A 13241-nucleotide genomic window follows, 5' to 3' on the forward strand; every position below is an offset into this window, starting at 1 on the left:
AACAGAAGAGGCTTGAAGCTTGTGGAGACAAACTAGGAACTACGGATTTATTAATCATGAATCAGGGCAAAGAAATGTGTTGTCTCCTTGCCGTCTCTTCCGAGAGAGCGAGAAAAGCAAAAGCAACAACAACACAACAGAAGTTCCGCTTGTCCCGCTGCCCAATAACAGAGGAGTTTTTGAACTGATATGATGGAAATGCTGGCATGGGATGACAGACTGCGAATTTACAGGAGATGGACATAAAATCCACACAGGAATATAGCATCTGTTTCAACTCACCTGCGGGAATAATTCAGAGGCTGTGGGGGGAAAAAAGAATGATGAAGGACAACATCTGAGAACTAAATGGACTACAGTATTGGAAAGAAAATGCAGAAAAATAAGATGAGATGAGAGCCCTCCGAATCTTGAAGCATGGGGAGTCCTAAAAATTGATTATAATTGGATTGAATATTTTGATTATTTGATATATATGTATAATTTGGAATATTTAATATGATTTTGATTGGATTGTTAATTTGGAAGATTTAATAAGATTTAATAAAAATGATTTTTTTAAAAAAAAAGGAGGTTCTGCTTGTTCTAGGAAACAGTGCTGGAATGTAAACAGATGTGTGACACACAAGAATCCCATGTCTGTTAAAGGTGGAATGGAAAATTCCCATCATTCCACTGGTCAAGGAGCATGGTGGTCTCAGTACCTTTTTGCTCATCGGTTTCCCATTATTCCCATCCCCAGATCCTTGTTCCATCTTCCCCAAGTGGGCCAAGGCAAATGACAGCCTTTGCACCAGGCGCGGAGAAATGTGGATGTTGCTGGGCTACAGCTCCCACCAACCCTGACCACTGGCCATGCTGGCTGGGGGCTGATGGGAGTTGTAGTCCAACAACCCTCACCCCCTGCTTTGCAGAGGTTATTTATTGCTCCTGTCATTTCGGAGGAGAGTGTGCATGTGTTCATAAAGAAGCAGAGGTGCTCGAACCGGGCCTGGAAAACATGAGCATTGAATCCCTACTTTCTAGGTTGTCTGGAGTCAAGTAGCCATCTCTCACCCTACCTCAGAGGGGTTGCTAAAAGGTTAAAATGGAACAACCCTGGCGTTTAGAGAGCCGGTGTGGTGTGGCCTCGGTCCAGTATACCTGAAGGAGCATCTCCACCCCCATCGTTCTGCCCGGACCCTGAGGTCCAGTACCGAGGGCCTTCTGGCGGTTCCCTTGTTGCGAGAAGCCAAGTTGCGGGGAACCAGGCAGAGGGCCTTCTCGGTAGTGCCGCCCACGCTGTGGAACGCCCTCCTATCAGATGTCAAAGAGAAAAACATCTACCAGATTTTTAGAAGACATCTGAAGGCAGCCCTGTTTAGGGAGGCTTTTAATGTTTAATAGTTTATTTTATTTCATTTTTCTGTTGGAAGCCACCCAGAGTGGCTGGGGAAACCCAGCCAGATGGCCGGGGTATTAATAATAATAATAATAATAATAATAATTACTGGGTGGAGTGGGAGACCAGGGTTCAAATCCCCACTCAGCCATAAAGCTCACGGGATTCTGACCTTGGAGTCAGTCACGGACTCCCAGCGCTTACTGTCCAAAGTGCCTTAGAACAATGGTGGCTTAACGTGACAAATCATTACGACTTCCAATCATGAAATTTGGACAGAGTAAGTTCAGGGTTCGGAACCATAGAACTCTGGGGTTGGCAAGGACCCCGTGGCTCATCTAGTCCAACCCCCTTTCGATACCGGATATATTGGGGTGCCTTTTCTCTTTGTTCTTTCTCTACACAGTTGCCTTGGCATCGCTCCTGTCCTCAGACCGCGAGTACTTCCTCATCCAGGACCCGCAAACCATGCTTGGTGCCCATTGCTACTGCCTTCGACAGGGCACCCGGCTGGCAAGTTTCCGGGACGACAGGGATATGGAGGAGGCTGCCTCCCTCTGCCCCAATTGCTCATTCTGGATTGGGCTGTACTGCCAAGGCTTCTCCTGGGTCTGGCTTAACGGTGACCCCTATAAGTTTACGCAGTGGAGCCCGGCGTCCAGGTCTTCGGAAAGCTGTGCGGTTATGAACGAGAGCCTGTGGTATCAAGAGAACTGCCTCCAGAAACACCCTTTCGTGTGCTGCAGAGGTGAGTGGCGACGCAAAAATACGAGACGAAAAACACAAAAGTGCACAATAAGAACCAGAACTAAGCAATACACCTCCCCACCTCCAACATAATATCACTATGGGCAGCGGTACCTGCTCACCGATAAACCTTGGCTTAACACTATCACTGAAATTACCATCTTACATAACTACTCTATCCGTTGAGACATACAGGTATGCTTTCCTAAAGGCCAGGTTCAATGCTTTCCCATCAAATGTCATGAGTAATAGACCCTCCAATGGCCAGATTTCACTTCTATGCGACTGTAACAGTGGTTCTATAGAATCTTTGAACCATATAATCTTTTGTTGCCCATTACATCTGGCTGCACGGACCAGGTTTCGGTCTCCATTTTTATCGCGAATTGTGGACAAAACTACGGAAGTCCAATTAACATAATAATAATAATAATAATAATAATAATAATAATAATAATAATATATTATTTATACCCCGCCCATCTGGCCGGGTTCCCCCAGCCACTCTGGGCGGCTTCCAACAAAACACTAAAATACAGAAATCCATCAAACATTAAAAGCTTCCCTAAACAGGGCTGCCTTGAGATGCCTTCTAAAGGTCTGGTAATTGTTGAACGATGAGCAGATCCCTCATGGTCGCCAGATTCTTGATTAATGTTTTATTTTATAAGAAGAGAAATGGATCACTTTATGATTTCGATAGCTCAACTAAACCAAATAACCATTAACGGGAATCAGAATTTAGTTGCAAAATTACAATTTTATTTGATAGAGCTTAAATTATGTTTTAGATCAGGGGTCAGCAAACTTTTCCAGCAGGGGGCCGGTCCACTGTCCCTCAGACCTTGTGGGGGGCCAGACTATATTTTTTGGGGGGGGAAATGAATGAATTCCTGTGCCCCACAAATAACCCAGAGCTGCATTTTAAATAAAAGGACACATTCTACTCATGTAAAAACAACTGGCATGTCCCACAAATAACCCAGAGATGCATTTTAAATAAAAGAACACATTCTACTCATGTAAAAACATGCTGATTCCCGAACCATCTGCGGGCTGGATTTAGAAGGCGATTGTTTGGGGACAACAAACAATCTTAGTTTGGGGACCCCTGTTTTAGATGGATGGATGAATGAATTTTATTGAATAAAATTGTCTTAATTAATTGGAAATATGTATATATAGAGGCCATTTTAAATCGAAAAATTGTTCAAATTATATCGGTAAATGATTACGTGATGTTTTGTTATAATAATAATAATAATAATAATATTTATACCCTGCCCATCTGGCCGGGTTCCCCCAGCCACTCTGGGCGGCTTCCAACAAAATATTAAAACACAGAAATCTATCAGACATTAAAAGCTTCCCTGAACAGGGCTGCCTTGAGATGCCTTCTAAAGGTCTGGTAGTTGTTGTTCTCTTTGACCTCTAGTGGGAGGGCGTTCCACAGGGTGGGTGCCACTACCGAGAAGGCCCTCTGCCTGGTTCCCTGTAACTTGGCTTCTCGTAGCGAGGGAACCGCCAGAAGGCCCTCGGTACTGGACCTCAGTGTCGTGTCCGGGCAGAACGATGGGGGAGGAGACGCTCCTTCAGGTATACTGGACCGAGGCTGTTTAGTATACACAGAGCAAGAACCACTGTTGACAGTATTAATATTGTGGCTCACAGTGCTTCTACATCATGGGCAGTTGTTTTGATATGGGCCAATGGCCGTAATAAAAACTACTACTACTACACCTCCCCACCCGAGCATTCTGTTAGCTCCCTCTTATGTCTCAGTCAGTACCCCTGTTTTGGCTACGTCACTGGAAAATCTCAGCACCTAAATCCACACCACACGTTCAAAGGACGTTCGACACGCATTTAAAGCGTACGAGGCCCCCCCTCCCCCATTCAGAATAATGGGAGCTGTAATTTGTTTAAGGGTGCTGGGAGTTCTGAGAGGGGGAAACGACAGTTCCCAGTAATAAGAGAAGCAAAGCGTGGCTAAATAATCGCATCGAAAAAGGGTCTCCTATATTCTGCCTTTCAGGGCCTACAGGTGCTCTTCCTTTTCTTCTCCAACTCCTGCTAAACTGCCGCTCCATACCTGACCAGAAGGATGCGTTGACTCCTGCCCCGCAGTCAACCATGGCTAGTAGGTATCCTAAACCTCCGGGGATCTCCAACTTTTTTTGGGAGGGGGGGGGAGGGGGTCCTGCAAGTGTATTGCTGGCGGCAGAAACGGCTGTGGCACCCGCTTCTGTTGGCTGCAGTAGTAGACTTTTCCCAAGCCTGATTTCAGCAAGTGGTGGAGGGTGTGGGGAACACGACCCTGAAGGTGCCAGGGAAAGATTCTGTGGGCGCAGGGGCACTCAGGTGGGTGAAAACCTGGTAATTCCTCTGTTTGCCTCTAGGGGGAGCAATTGAGCATTTGTTTGTTGTTTAGTCGTTTAGTTGTGTCCGACTCTTCGTGACCCCATGGACCCAGAGCACGCCAGGCACTCCTGTCTTCCACTGCCTCCCGCAGTTTGGTCAGACTCATGTTCGTAGCTTCGAGAACACTGTCCAACCATCTCGTCCTCTGTCGTCCCCTTCTCCTAGTGCCCTCAATCTTTCCCAACATCAGGGTCTTTTCCAAAGATTCTTCTCTTCTCATGAGGTGGCCAAAGTATTGGAGCCTCAGCTTCACGATCTGTCCTTCCAGTGAGCACTCAGGGCTGATTTCCTTCAGAATGGATAGGTTTGATCTCCTCCAGCATCATAATTCAAAAGCATCCATTCTTCGGTGAACACCCTTCTTTATGGCCCAGCTCTCACTTCCATACATCACTACTGGGAAAAGCATAGCTTTAACTATATGGACCTTTGTCGGCAAGGTGATGCCTCTGCTTTTTAAGATGCTGTCTAGGTTTGCCATTGCTTTTCTCCCAAGAAGCAGGCGTCTTTTAATTTCGTGACTGCTGTTACCATCTGCAGTGATCATGGAACCCAAGAAAGTAAAATCTCTCACTGCCTCCATTTCTTCCCCTTCTATTTGCCAGGAGGTGATGGCCATGATCTTAGTTTTTTTTTATGTTGATGTTTTGATGTTGAGCTTCAGACCATATTTTGCTCTCTCCTCTTTCTTTAATTCCTCCTCACTTTCTGCCGTCAAGGTTGTGTCACCAGCATATCTGAGGTTGTTGATATTTCTTCCAGCAATCTTAATTCCGGCTTGGGATTCATCCAGTCTCGCCTTAGGTTTTTTTTAAAAAAATTATTCTAACAGAATCTCATAGAATCATAGAGTTGGAAAGGACCCTGAGGATCATCTAGTCCAACCCCCTGCAATGCAGGAATATGCAGCTGTCCCTTAGGGGGAATCAAACCTGAAACCTTGGCGTTATCAGCACCACGAACTAATCATATGTGCTGGAAGCCGCCCAGAGTGGCTGGGGAAACCCTACCCAGATGGGTGGGGTATTGTTGTTAACCAACTGAGCTATCCACTTCCTATTGTTATTCTACAACGCTTAATTGATGTCTGCTTTTAACTATTTCATGGTTTTATTGCTGCAAACTACTTTGATGTATTTATATTTGATGATATAGAAGTATACAAATAGTTTTATAAAGCAAGCAAACAAACAAACAAATGTTAATTCAAGAAAAGCAGATTTCTGTCCAGCCCCTCATTGCTATTAGTTTGCCTCTTGATTGGGTTGTTCCATATTGCCCAGTCCTCTACTATACATCATTAGGAATGCAGGAAGCTGACCTATACTAAGTCAGACCACTGGAAGGCCGCATCCAAGGATCTCATCTCCTGAATTATCCTCTGAGGTGGCTTAGGCCGAGAGTCATAGCTGCCAAGTCTCCCGTATTCCCCAGGAAACCCCCGTTTTTCCGGCTGTCCCCAGCCTGAAAAACGGATTTTTTTGTTTCCCCCCGGTTTATTCTGGTGCGACGGCCATTTTGGAACTGGGCGGAGCATGCTCAGAAGCGACTTTTGATGCTGCTTTGCCCAATTCCAAAATGGCTGCAGTGTGACTTCTGGTTCGGCGGCCATTTTGGAACAGGGCAGAGCAGCATCAAACGTAGCTTCTGAGCATGCTCCGCCCAGTTCCAAAATGGCGGCAGCGCTACTTCCGGTCTGCTAATTCCGGTCCAGTCCCTTATTTCTCAGGCCAGAACTTGGCAGCTATGCCGAGAGTACATGACCGTCCGAAGGCCACATAATGCTCATGTCTCCCTGATCCTAATCTGGATCCATTTACCAGAACCGCATAAGCTCTCATTGCATGCACCAGACTGCCACACACCTAGGTATCAATGGAATCTTTTTTAAAAAAATATTTTTTATTAAAGATTTCTTGAATTACAAAGGTGTGTGCAGTGTCACTCATATTTTAACATGTATCATTTTTGCAAATCAGTTTCATTTGTTAAGACACTAAGAAGAAAGAGGGAAAACGAGACAGATAGGGGATGGGAGGGTGGATGGGGGTGAGAGTAGGTGACAAATGACAAAAATTTACCACCAGCGTTCAAATCAGTATGGCTAACCTGACCCAAAAATATCCACCCACCCCACTCACACATGAAAACAAAGACCATCATAAAGGTAAAGGGACCCCTGACCATTAGGTCCAGTCGTGACCGACTCTGGGGTTGCGCGCTCATCTCGCATTATTGGCCGAGGGAGCCAGCGTATAGCTTCCAGGTCATGTGGCCAGCATGACAAAGCCGCTTCTGGCAAACCAGAGCAGCACATGGAAATGCCGTTTACCTTCCCGCTGTAGCGGTTCCTATTTATCTACTTGCATTTTGATGTGCTTTCGAACTGCTAGGTTAGCAGGAGAAAGACCATCATAGCCAATCACAAATGAACAACTATACCCTTAGAATCATAGAATCATAGAGTTGGAAGAGACCACAAGGGCCATCCAGTCCAACCCCCTGCCAAGCAGGAAACACCATCAAAGCATTCTTGACATATGGCTGTCAAGCCTCTGCTTAAAGACCTCCAAAGAAGGAGACTCCACCACACTCCTTGGCAGCAAATTCCACTGGCCAACCCAAATCTCTTTCACCATCAATGGAGTCTTAGAAAATCTCAAACTGCAGGCCGGTGAAACAGCCTCAGTTTCAACACTGAGGGAAACGGTATCTGTGCCTCATAGGGCTTCCTGGAGCAAGGTGGGCACAAGTAGGAAGCCATATCTCTTATTCCGCGGATGGGGAACCTGCAGCCTGGCAGATATTGTTAGATCCCAACTCTCATCATCCCTGTTAGGGAGTTGTAGTTCAACAATGTTAGAAGGTTCTCAGGTTTCCCACCCCTAATAATAATAATAATAATAATAATAATAATAATAATAATAATAATAATAATAATTTATTATCTATACCCTGCCCATCTGGCTGAGTTTCCCCAGCCACTCTGGGCGGCTTCCAACAGAACATTAGAATGAAATAATCTATTAAACATTAAAAGCTTCCCTAAATAGGGCTGCCTTCAGATGTCTTCTAAAAGTCTGGTAGCTGTTTTTCTCTTTGACATCTGGTGGGAGGGCGTTCCACAGGGCAGGTGCCACCACCGATAAGGCCCTCTGCCTGGTTCCCTGTAACTTGGCTTCTCGCAGGGGTGGAGACGCTCCTTCACGTATACTGGACCGAGGCTGTTTAGTATACACAGAGCAAGAACCATTGTTGACAGTATTAATATTGTGGCTCACAGTGCTTCCACATCATGGGCAGTATTCAACTGTTCTGTCCCTTCCGCACAACGATTTCTGCTTGCCCAGCAGGAATCCCCCCCCCTTCTCCACTCCTTGCACCCTTCCCGAATCTGCTACACGGGGTTGTGGGAAACAGCCAGAACAGATTTAGGGGGGTCGCACAGGGGGAGAATAGGGAGATAACATCTTATTGTGCAAGAATAATAATAATCAAGCCTCGATTACAGTCAGAGTTTCCTGCGGTCAGGGGTTTTTCTCTATCCCCTGCATGCCAGAAGCCAAACAAATTCTGTAAAACCGGCCGATGCAAATCCAGCTCCTTTGCATAATTTACACAGGCCCCAGAATGTGGCTTTCTAAAGTCAAGAATTCAGCTCGACTTCCCCCACAATGCAAACACTCACAAAGCTGTTTGTGTCTAGTTACAGCCCTACAATATTTTTTTTTTGTGGGGGAGGTAGGTAGTGAAGAGGTAGGTAGGGGATGCAGGTGGCACTGTGGGTTAAACCACAGAGCCTAGGGATTGCTGATCAGAAGGTCGGCGGTTTGAATCCCTGCGACGGGCTGAGCTCCCGTTGCTCAGTCCCAGCTCCTGCCAACCTAGCAGTTCGAAAGCACATCAAAGTGCAAGTAGATAAATAGGAACCGCTCCAAGCGGGAAGGTAAACGGCGTTTCCGTGCGCTGCTCTGGTTCGCCAGAAGCGGCTTTTTCATGCTGGCCACATGACCTGGAAGCTGTACGCCGGCTCCCTCGGCCAATAACGCGAGATGAGCGCCGCAACCCCAGAGCCGGTCACAACTGGACCTAATGGTCAGGGGTCCCTTTACCTTTACCTAGGTAGTGAATGGCGGTGGGACTAATTCTTGAAATCTCTCCTCCTAGCGACTTCCCCTCCCACGGCAAGTGGTTCAGCTTCAGATTCCTGGATACCTGTGACAAGTAAGCGGTTCTCAGCCGGATCCAACGATGGTGAGTTTTTTCCAGATAGCCTGGAGGAATGAAGAAGGGAAATGGAAAAGAGTGATGTTATAAGAAAAAAAGGTAAAAGACTGGTCATGTTGTGTGGATGCCTGATGATCGTCTTCTAAAGCAACTACTCTATTCCGAACTTAAAAATGCAAAGTGTGATGCTGGTGGTCAACAAAAGAGGTTTAAAGACTCTCTCAAGGCAAATCTTTAAAAAATGTAGTATAAACACTGACAACTGGGAAACACTGGCCTGCGGAGCGCTCCAGTTGGAGAACAGCCTTTACCAAAGGTGCTACTGGCAATGATATTTGGTTAAGGTCACATAAAGGACCCCTGACCATTAGGTCCAGTCACGAACAACTCTGGGGTTGCGGCACTCATCTTGCTTTATTGGCTGAGGGAGCCGGCGTACAGCTTCCGGGTCATATGGCCAGCATGACTAAGCCGCTTTTGGCGAACCAGAGCAGCACACAGAAACGCTGTTTACCTTCCCTCCGGAGTGGTACCTATTTATCTACTTGCACTTTGACACACTTTCGAACTGCTAGGTTGGCAGGAGCTGGGACTGAGCAGTGGGAGCTCACCCCATCGCGGGGATTCGAACAGCCGACCTTCAGATCGGCAAGCCCTAGGCTCTGTGGTTTAGACCACGGCACCACCTGTGTCCCAGGTCACATATTGCCTGCCTATCAGTAATCCAGATACAGTCCTGGAAGTGAAGAGGGCTCAAGAGTCCTACTCGCCAGTCATACCATATGCTTCCCTTTGGGTATCTGGTTGGCTGCTGTGAAAACAGGGTTCTGGACCAGATGGGCTCTTCTTAATCCTAGATAGTTGTGTGTGCAGCCTAAGCTCTGGGCTCAGTCTCCCAATTCCAGCTTTTCAGGAGGAAATTGTAGAACTTCAGATGTAGCCAGTCTACAAGTCCCATCGCCTCTGACCATCGTGCCTGATGGCTGGGGCTGATCAGAATCCAAATGCAAAATAATTGGGTATCTTGTCTTCTTAGAGTACGCCCCTGCAACTACTGATGGAAACGAGCTCCCTTATCCCACTGCGGTTCAGGATCTCTCCTCAACCCAACACAGGCCTGAGCAAGAGACCAGAAAGACAAAGCTGACAACTTTCTCTGCTTCTGATTTAACAGAAGGTACATCCTGGAGACAGATCATTGTTTAGTTGCGGGCGCACGTGCAAAACCCTGTCTGTGTGTCACGTCACGGTCCGGTCGGCGGGCGGTTGAAGCCCTGACTGGGGACGTCAGGACCAGAGAACAGGTGCAGGGCTGAGGGTCCAGCATCAGGCAGTCGCAGGGTCAAGGAGCAAGGCAGAGGCGAAGGTCTGGGAGTCAAGGAGCAAGGCGTCGGCAAGGCAAAGGTCCAAGGGCCGAGGAGCAAGGAATCAGCAGGGCGAAGTCCAAGGGTTGAGGGTCAAGGCGTCGGTAAGGCAAGGGTCCAAGGAGCAAGATGCCAGAGGCAACCAGGCAGGGATAGCATTGCTGTGGCAAAGAGCTGAAGGGAAATGCTGAGCTTTTATCCCTCCCAGCTCCTGCCACCAGGTGCAGTGAGGTATCAAGTGGCCTCACCTGAGTGACCACTCCTTGCCTCTCCAGCACAAGCTGAGGCCTCACCTGAGTGGCCACTCCTTGCTTCCCCAGCACAAGCTGAGGCAGGCCCCAGTCCTGCAAAGCACTACAGGCCCCAGAGCCTGACTCCTGCCCATACTCCTGACACTGTGGTGCCTACCCCTTCCCCGCAATGAATGAGACCAGAGTATGGGTTCAAATTGGCCACAATTTTATTGAGCTTCAGAAGCGGGAAACTTGGCACAGGCATTGGCAGGTAACCCACTCAGCCTCTGGCTGAGGATATCCATGCGCCCTACGGCTGGAGCTCCCACCACCCTCTTGGGGCAGCTAAGTACCCCCCCCCACCGTGGTGGGCGGCGGGGGATGGCCCCCATGCCCCCACCCCACCGTCACTGAAAACAAAGAGGCCACCCCCCCGCGCCACCTGCACGGATCAGCGAGGCGCCCCGCAACCGCGGATGGCAGCCATGCATCTCTGGGTTATTTGTGGGGCATAGGAGTTTGTTCATTTATTTATTTTTTTCAAAATATACTCGGACCCCTCACAAGGTCTGAGGGACAGTGGACCGGCCCCCTGCTGAAAAGGTTTGCTGACCCCTGCTCTAATCATGGGCGTAGACAGGGGGGCAGGAGGGGGCAGCTGCCCCCCTCAGAAGCAGGGCTGGCGAAGCGGTCATCAGAGGCATCACGTTCTGGAGGGCGCCAAAGAAGAGGCAGAGGCTGGACGCGGCGCTCTCGCCCACCCGCCATGCCGCGCCACGGCTGGAGCCTCTTCCCTGCCGGAGCGCCACCCTCCAGAGCCTCGCCGGCAGCGCCGCCTCCACCATGCCGCCCTGCACTGCGGCCAGAGTCTCAGTCCTGCTGGAGCCGCCCTCCAGTTACTCCCCGCCCGGAGGGAGACGTCCCTTCTAGCCGGCTGGCTGTGGGGCGGGCGGAGGGAAAGCCCCAGAGCCGCGCAAAGCGTTTGGCTGGCTTTCCCTCCACCCACCCCACAGCCAGCCAGGGAGAAGGGAGACGTCCCTTCTAGCCGGCGATCGCGGAGGGGGAGGAGGGGGTCGGAGCAGCCCGATTTCAGGCTGATCCTGGCGCCCCCTCGCCCCTGAATGACCATGGCTATCCTTGCCCCATTGTGGCCCCCCTCCCGTGCCTTGGCCCCGCCCCTTGCCCCTTGCCCACCCCTAATTTTGATCCTGGCTACGCTCCTGGCTCTAATACCTCTTCTCTCTTTCTGTTTCCTGTTAGTGGGACCCCTGCGGGATCGAAGCCCTGTCGTCGTTCAGGAAAACAGCACCTGGTTCGAAGCTCTGGCTGCCTGCCACGCCAGAGGCCAGATCCTGGCTGGGAGGGTCGCGCTCCAGCAGGGTCTGAAGGCGTGGCTGGGGCTGCACCGCCACGGGCTGTGGGGCTACTGGGCTTGGGCCAATGGGAGCACCGTAGAGGAGCCTCAGAGCTGGCGGGAAGGGGAACCGAGCGATCCCCTATGGGGAAACTGTGGGGCAGGGACAGGCACGGAGGAAGGAGTCCTGTGGGAAGACGAGTGTTGCGAGCAGAAGTTGTACTATGTGTGTGAATAGCACTCCCAAGGCCAAACTATGCATGGCATGACAGCAGGTGGAGCACGAGACACTCACTCTCAGGGTCGTGGGTTCGAGGCCCAGGTTGGGCAAAAGATGCCTGCATTGCAGGGGGTTGGACTAGATGGCCCTTGGCGTCCCTTTCGACTATGATTAATTGTGTTGATGGATGGATTGAGCCCATCGCTTCCCATCAAAAGGGTTTCATTGTAAAGCCATCAACAGTAAACAAAATAAACGTGTAAGACAACCCACCCCGATTCCTTGTATAAAGACACGTTCACGTAAAAATATCCCCAAAATAATACATGTACAAAAATATTAAAAGCATTATCACGTGCAAAAACAAGTGACAAGACAAGTCCATATATAAATGCAATTCCACAGTGAAAAACCACTTCCTTTGCGAAAATACACACACAGGCTGGGATACTGACTTTGGGGCCAGTCAAAGTCTCTCAGCCTGGTCTACCTCAAAGGGTTGTTGTGAGGTTAAAACGGACAGAGGGAGCAGGCCATGTACATCACCCTGAGCTCCTTGGAGGAAAGGTGGGATATATGGTAAATGTAATAAATCCAAACTCTACACTTCTGTGATTCTATACCCTCCTGGACCCTCTTCCAGAGTCATCAGCTGGCAACTTCTTGAGCTCCTTCTACCAACAGGACTTATTGGGACTTACGATATCGATTATCTTCATAACCACGAGAACTAAAAACTTGCTTTCTTAGAAACGGATAGTCTCAAGAAGGTAAATTCTGTCACCACACATAGACCTTTATTAAAAGCTGGCCCAGAAGGGTCACAGAATAGGCACAAAACCAGCTGACTCATCTGGCAGAGCTGTGTGTGGTTTACGCAGCTGGCTACAGGCACCGTGAGTTTACTCCAAAATCTGTGTGTGGAGAAAGGATGCTGTGAACTGGGAGCACTTAGCACAGCTGGGAGTAGCTTAGCACAGGAGTTCCCCAACTGTAGCCTGCAGACCGCCAGTAATTCCCAAACCTCATTCGGGTGTTTCTTAGCGTGTCTGCAAACATACAATTCAAGACCACACATTGTCTAGCCTGGTACATTTCAGTTGCTACAACAGGAAGAAAAACCATGAAGTGGCAGAAAAGGTTTGTGAACCACTGCCCTAGTATATACAGTTTGAATGCCTGAGAACTTACTCTTCCACAGAAAGGTGATGTAAGGAACCACAATTGCATAACTGTAACATCCTCGGAATTAGGATGTTGCATAATAGTAACATCTCCCACCTTCCCAATTATC

The 13241-nt window shown here is 48.8% G+C and overlaps 1 protein-coding gene across 1 annotated transcript; it reads left to right on the forward strand.

Moving 5' to 3' along the window:
- The first annotated feature begins 688 nt into the window (after positions 1 to 688).
- LOC148687054 (macrophage mannose receptor 1-like) lies at positions 689 to 12210 on the forward strand. The gene is made up of 6 exons (XM_088662478.1): positions 689 to 700; positions 1724 to 2129; positions 4164 to 4268; positions 8717 to 8803; positions 9813 to 9953; positions 11634 to 12210. The coding sequence occupies exons 1-6, from the start codon at positions 689 to 691 to the stop codon at positions 11963 to 11965; spliced, it is 1083 nt and encodes a 360-aa protein (XP_088518604.1). The 3' UTR covers positions 11966 to 12210.
- Positions 12211 to 13241: the final 1031 nt, after the last annotated feature.

Source organism: Zootoca vivipara, chromosome 2, assembly GCF_965207765.1.
Source record: "Zootoca vivipara chromosome 2, rZooViv2.hap1.1, whole genome shotgun sequence".
Lineage (NCBI taxonomy): Eukaryota > Metazoa > Chordata > Lepidosauria > Squamata > Lacertidae > Zootoca > Zootoca vivipara.

What these genes read in the sequence shown, in the direction of transcription:
- LOC148687054 (XM_088662478.1), top strand. An exon ending in CCCTTTCGTGTGCTGCAGAG is followed by an intron (nt 2,130 to 4,163) that starts GTGAGTGGCGAC and finishes TCTGCCTTTCAG; the next exon opens with GGCCTACAGGTGCTCTTCCT. An exon ending in CCCGCAGTCAACCATGGCTA is followed by an intron (nt 4,269 to 8,716) that starts GTAGGTATCCTA and finishes CTCTCCTCCTAG; the next exon opens with CGACTTCCCCTCCCACGGCA.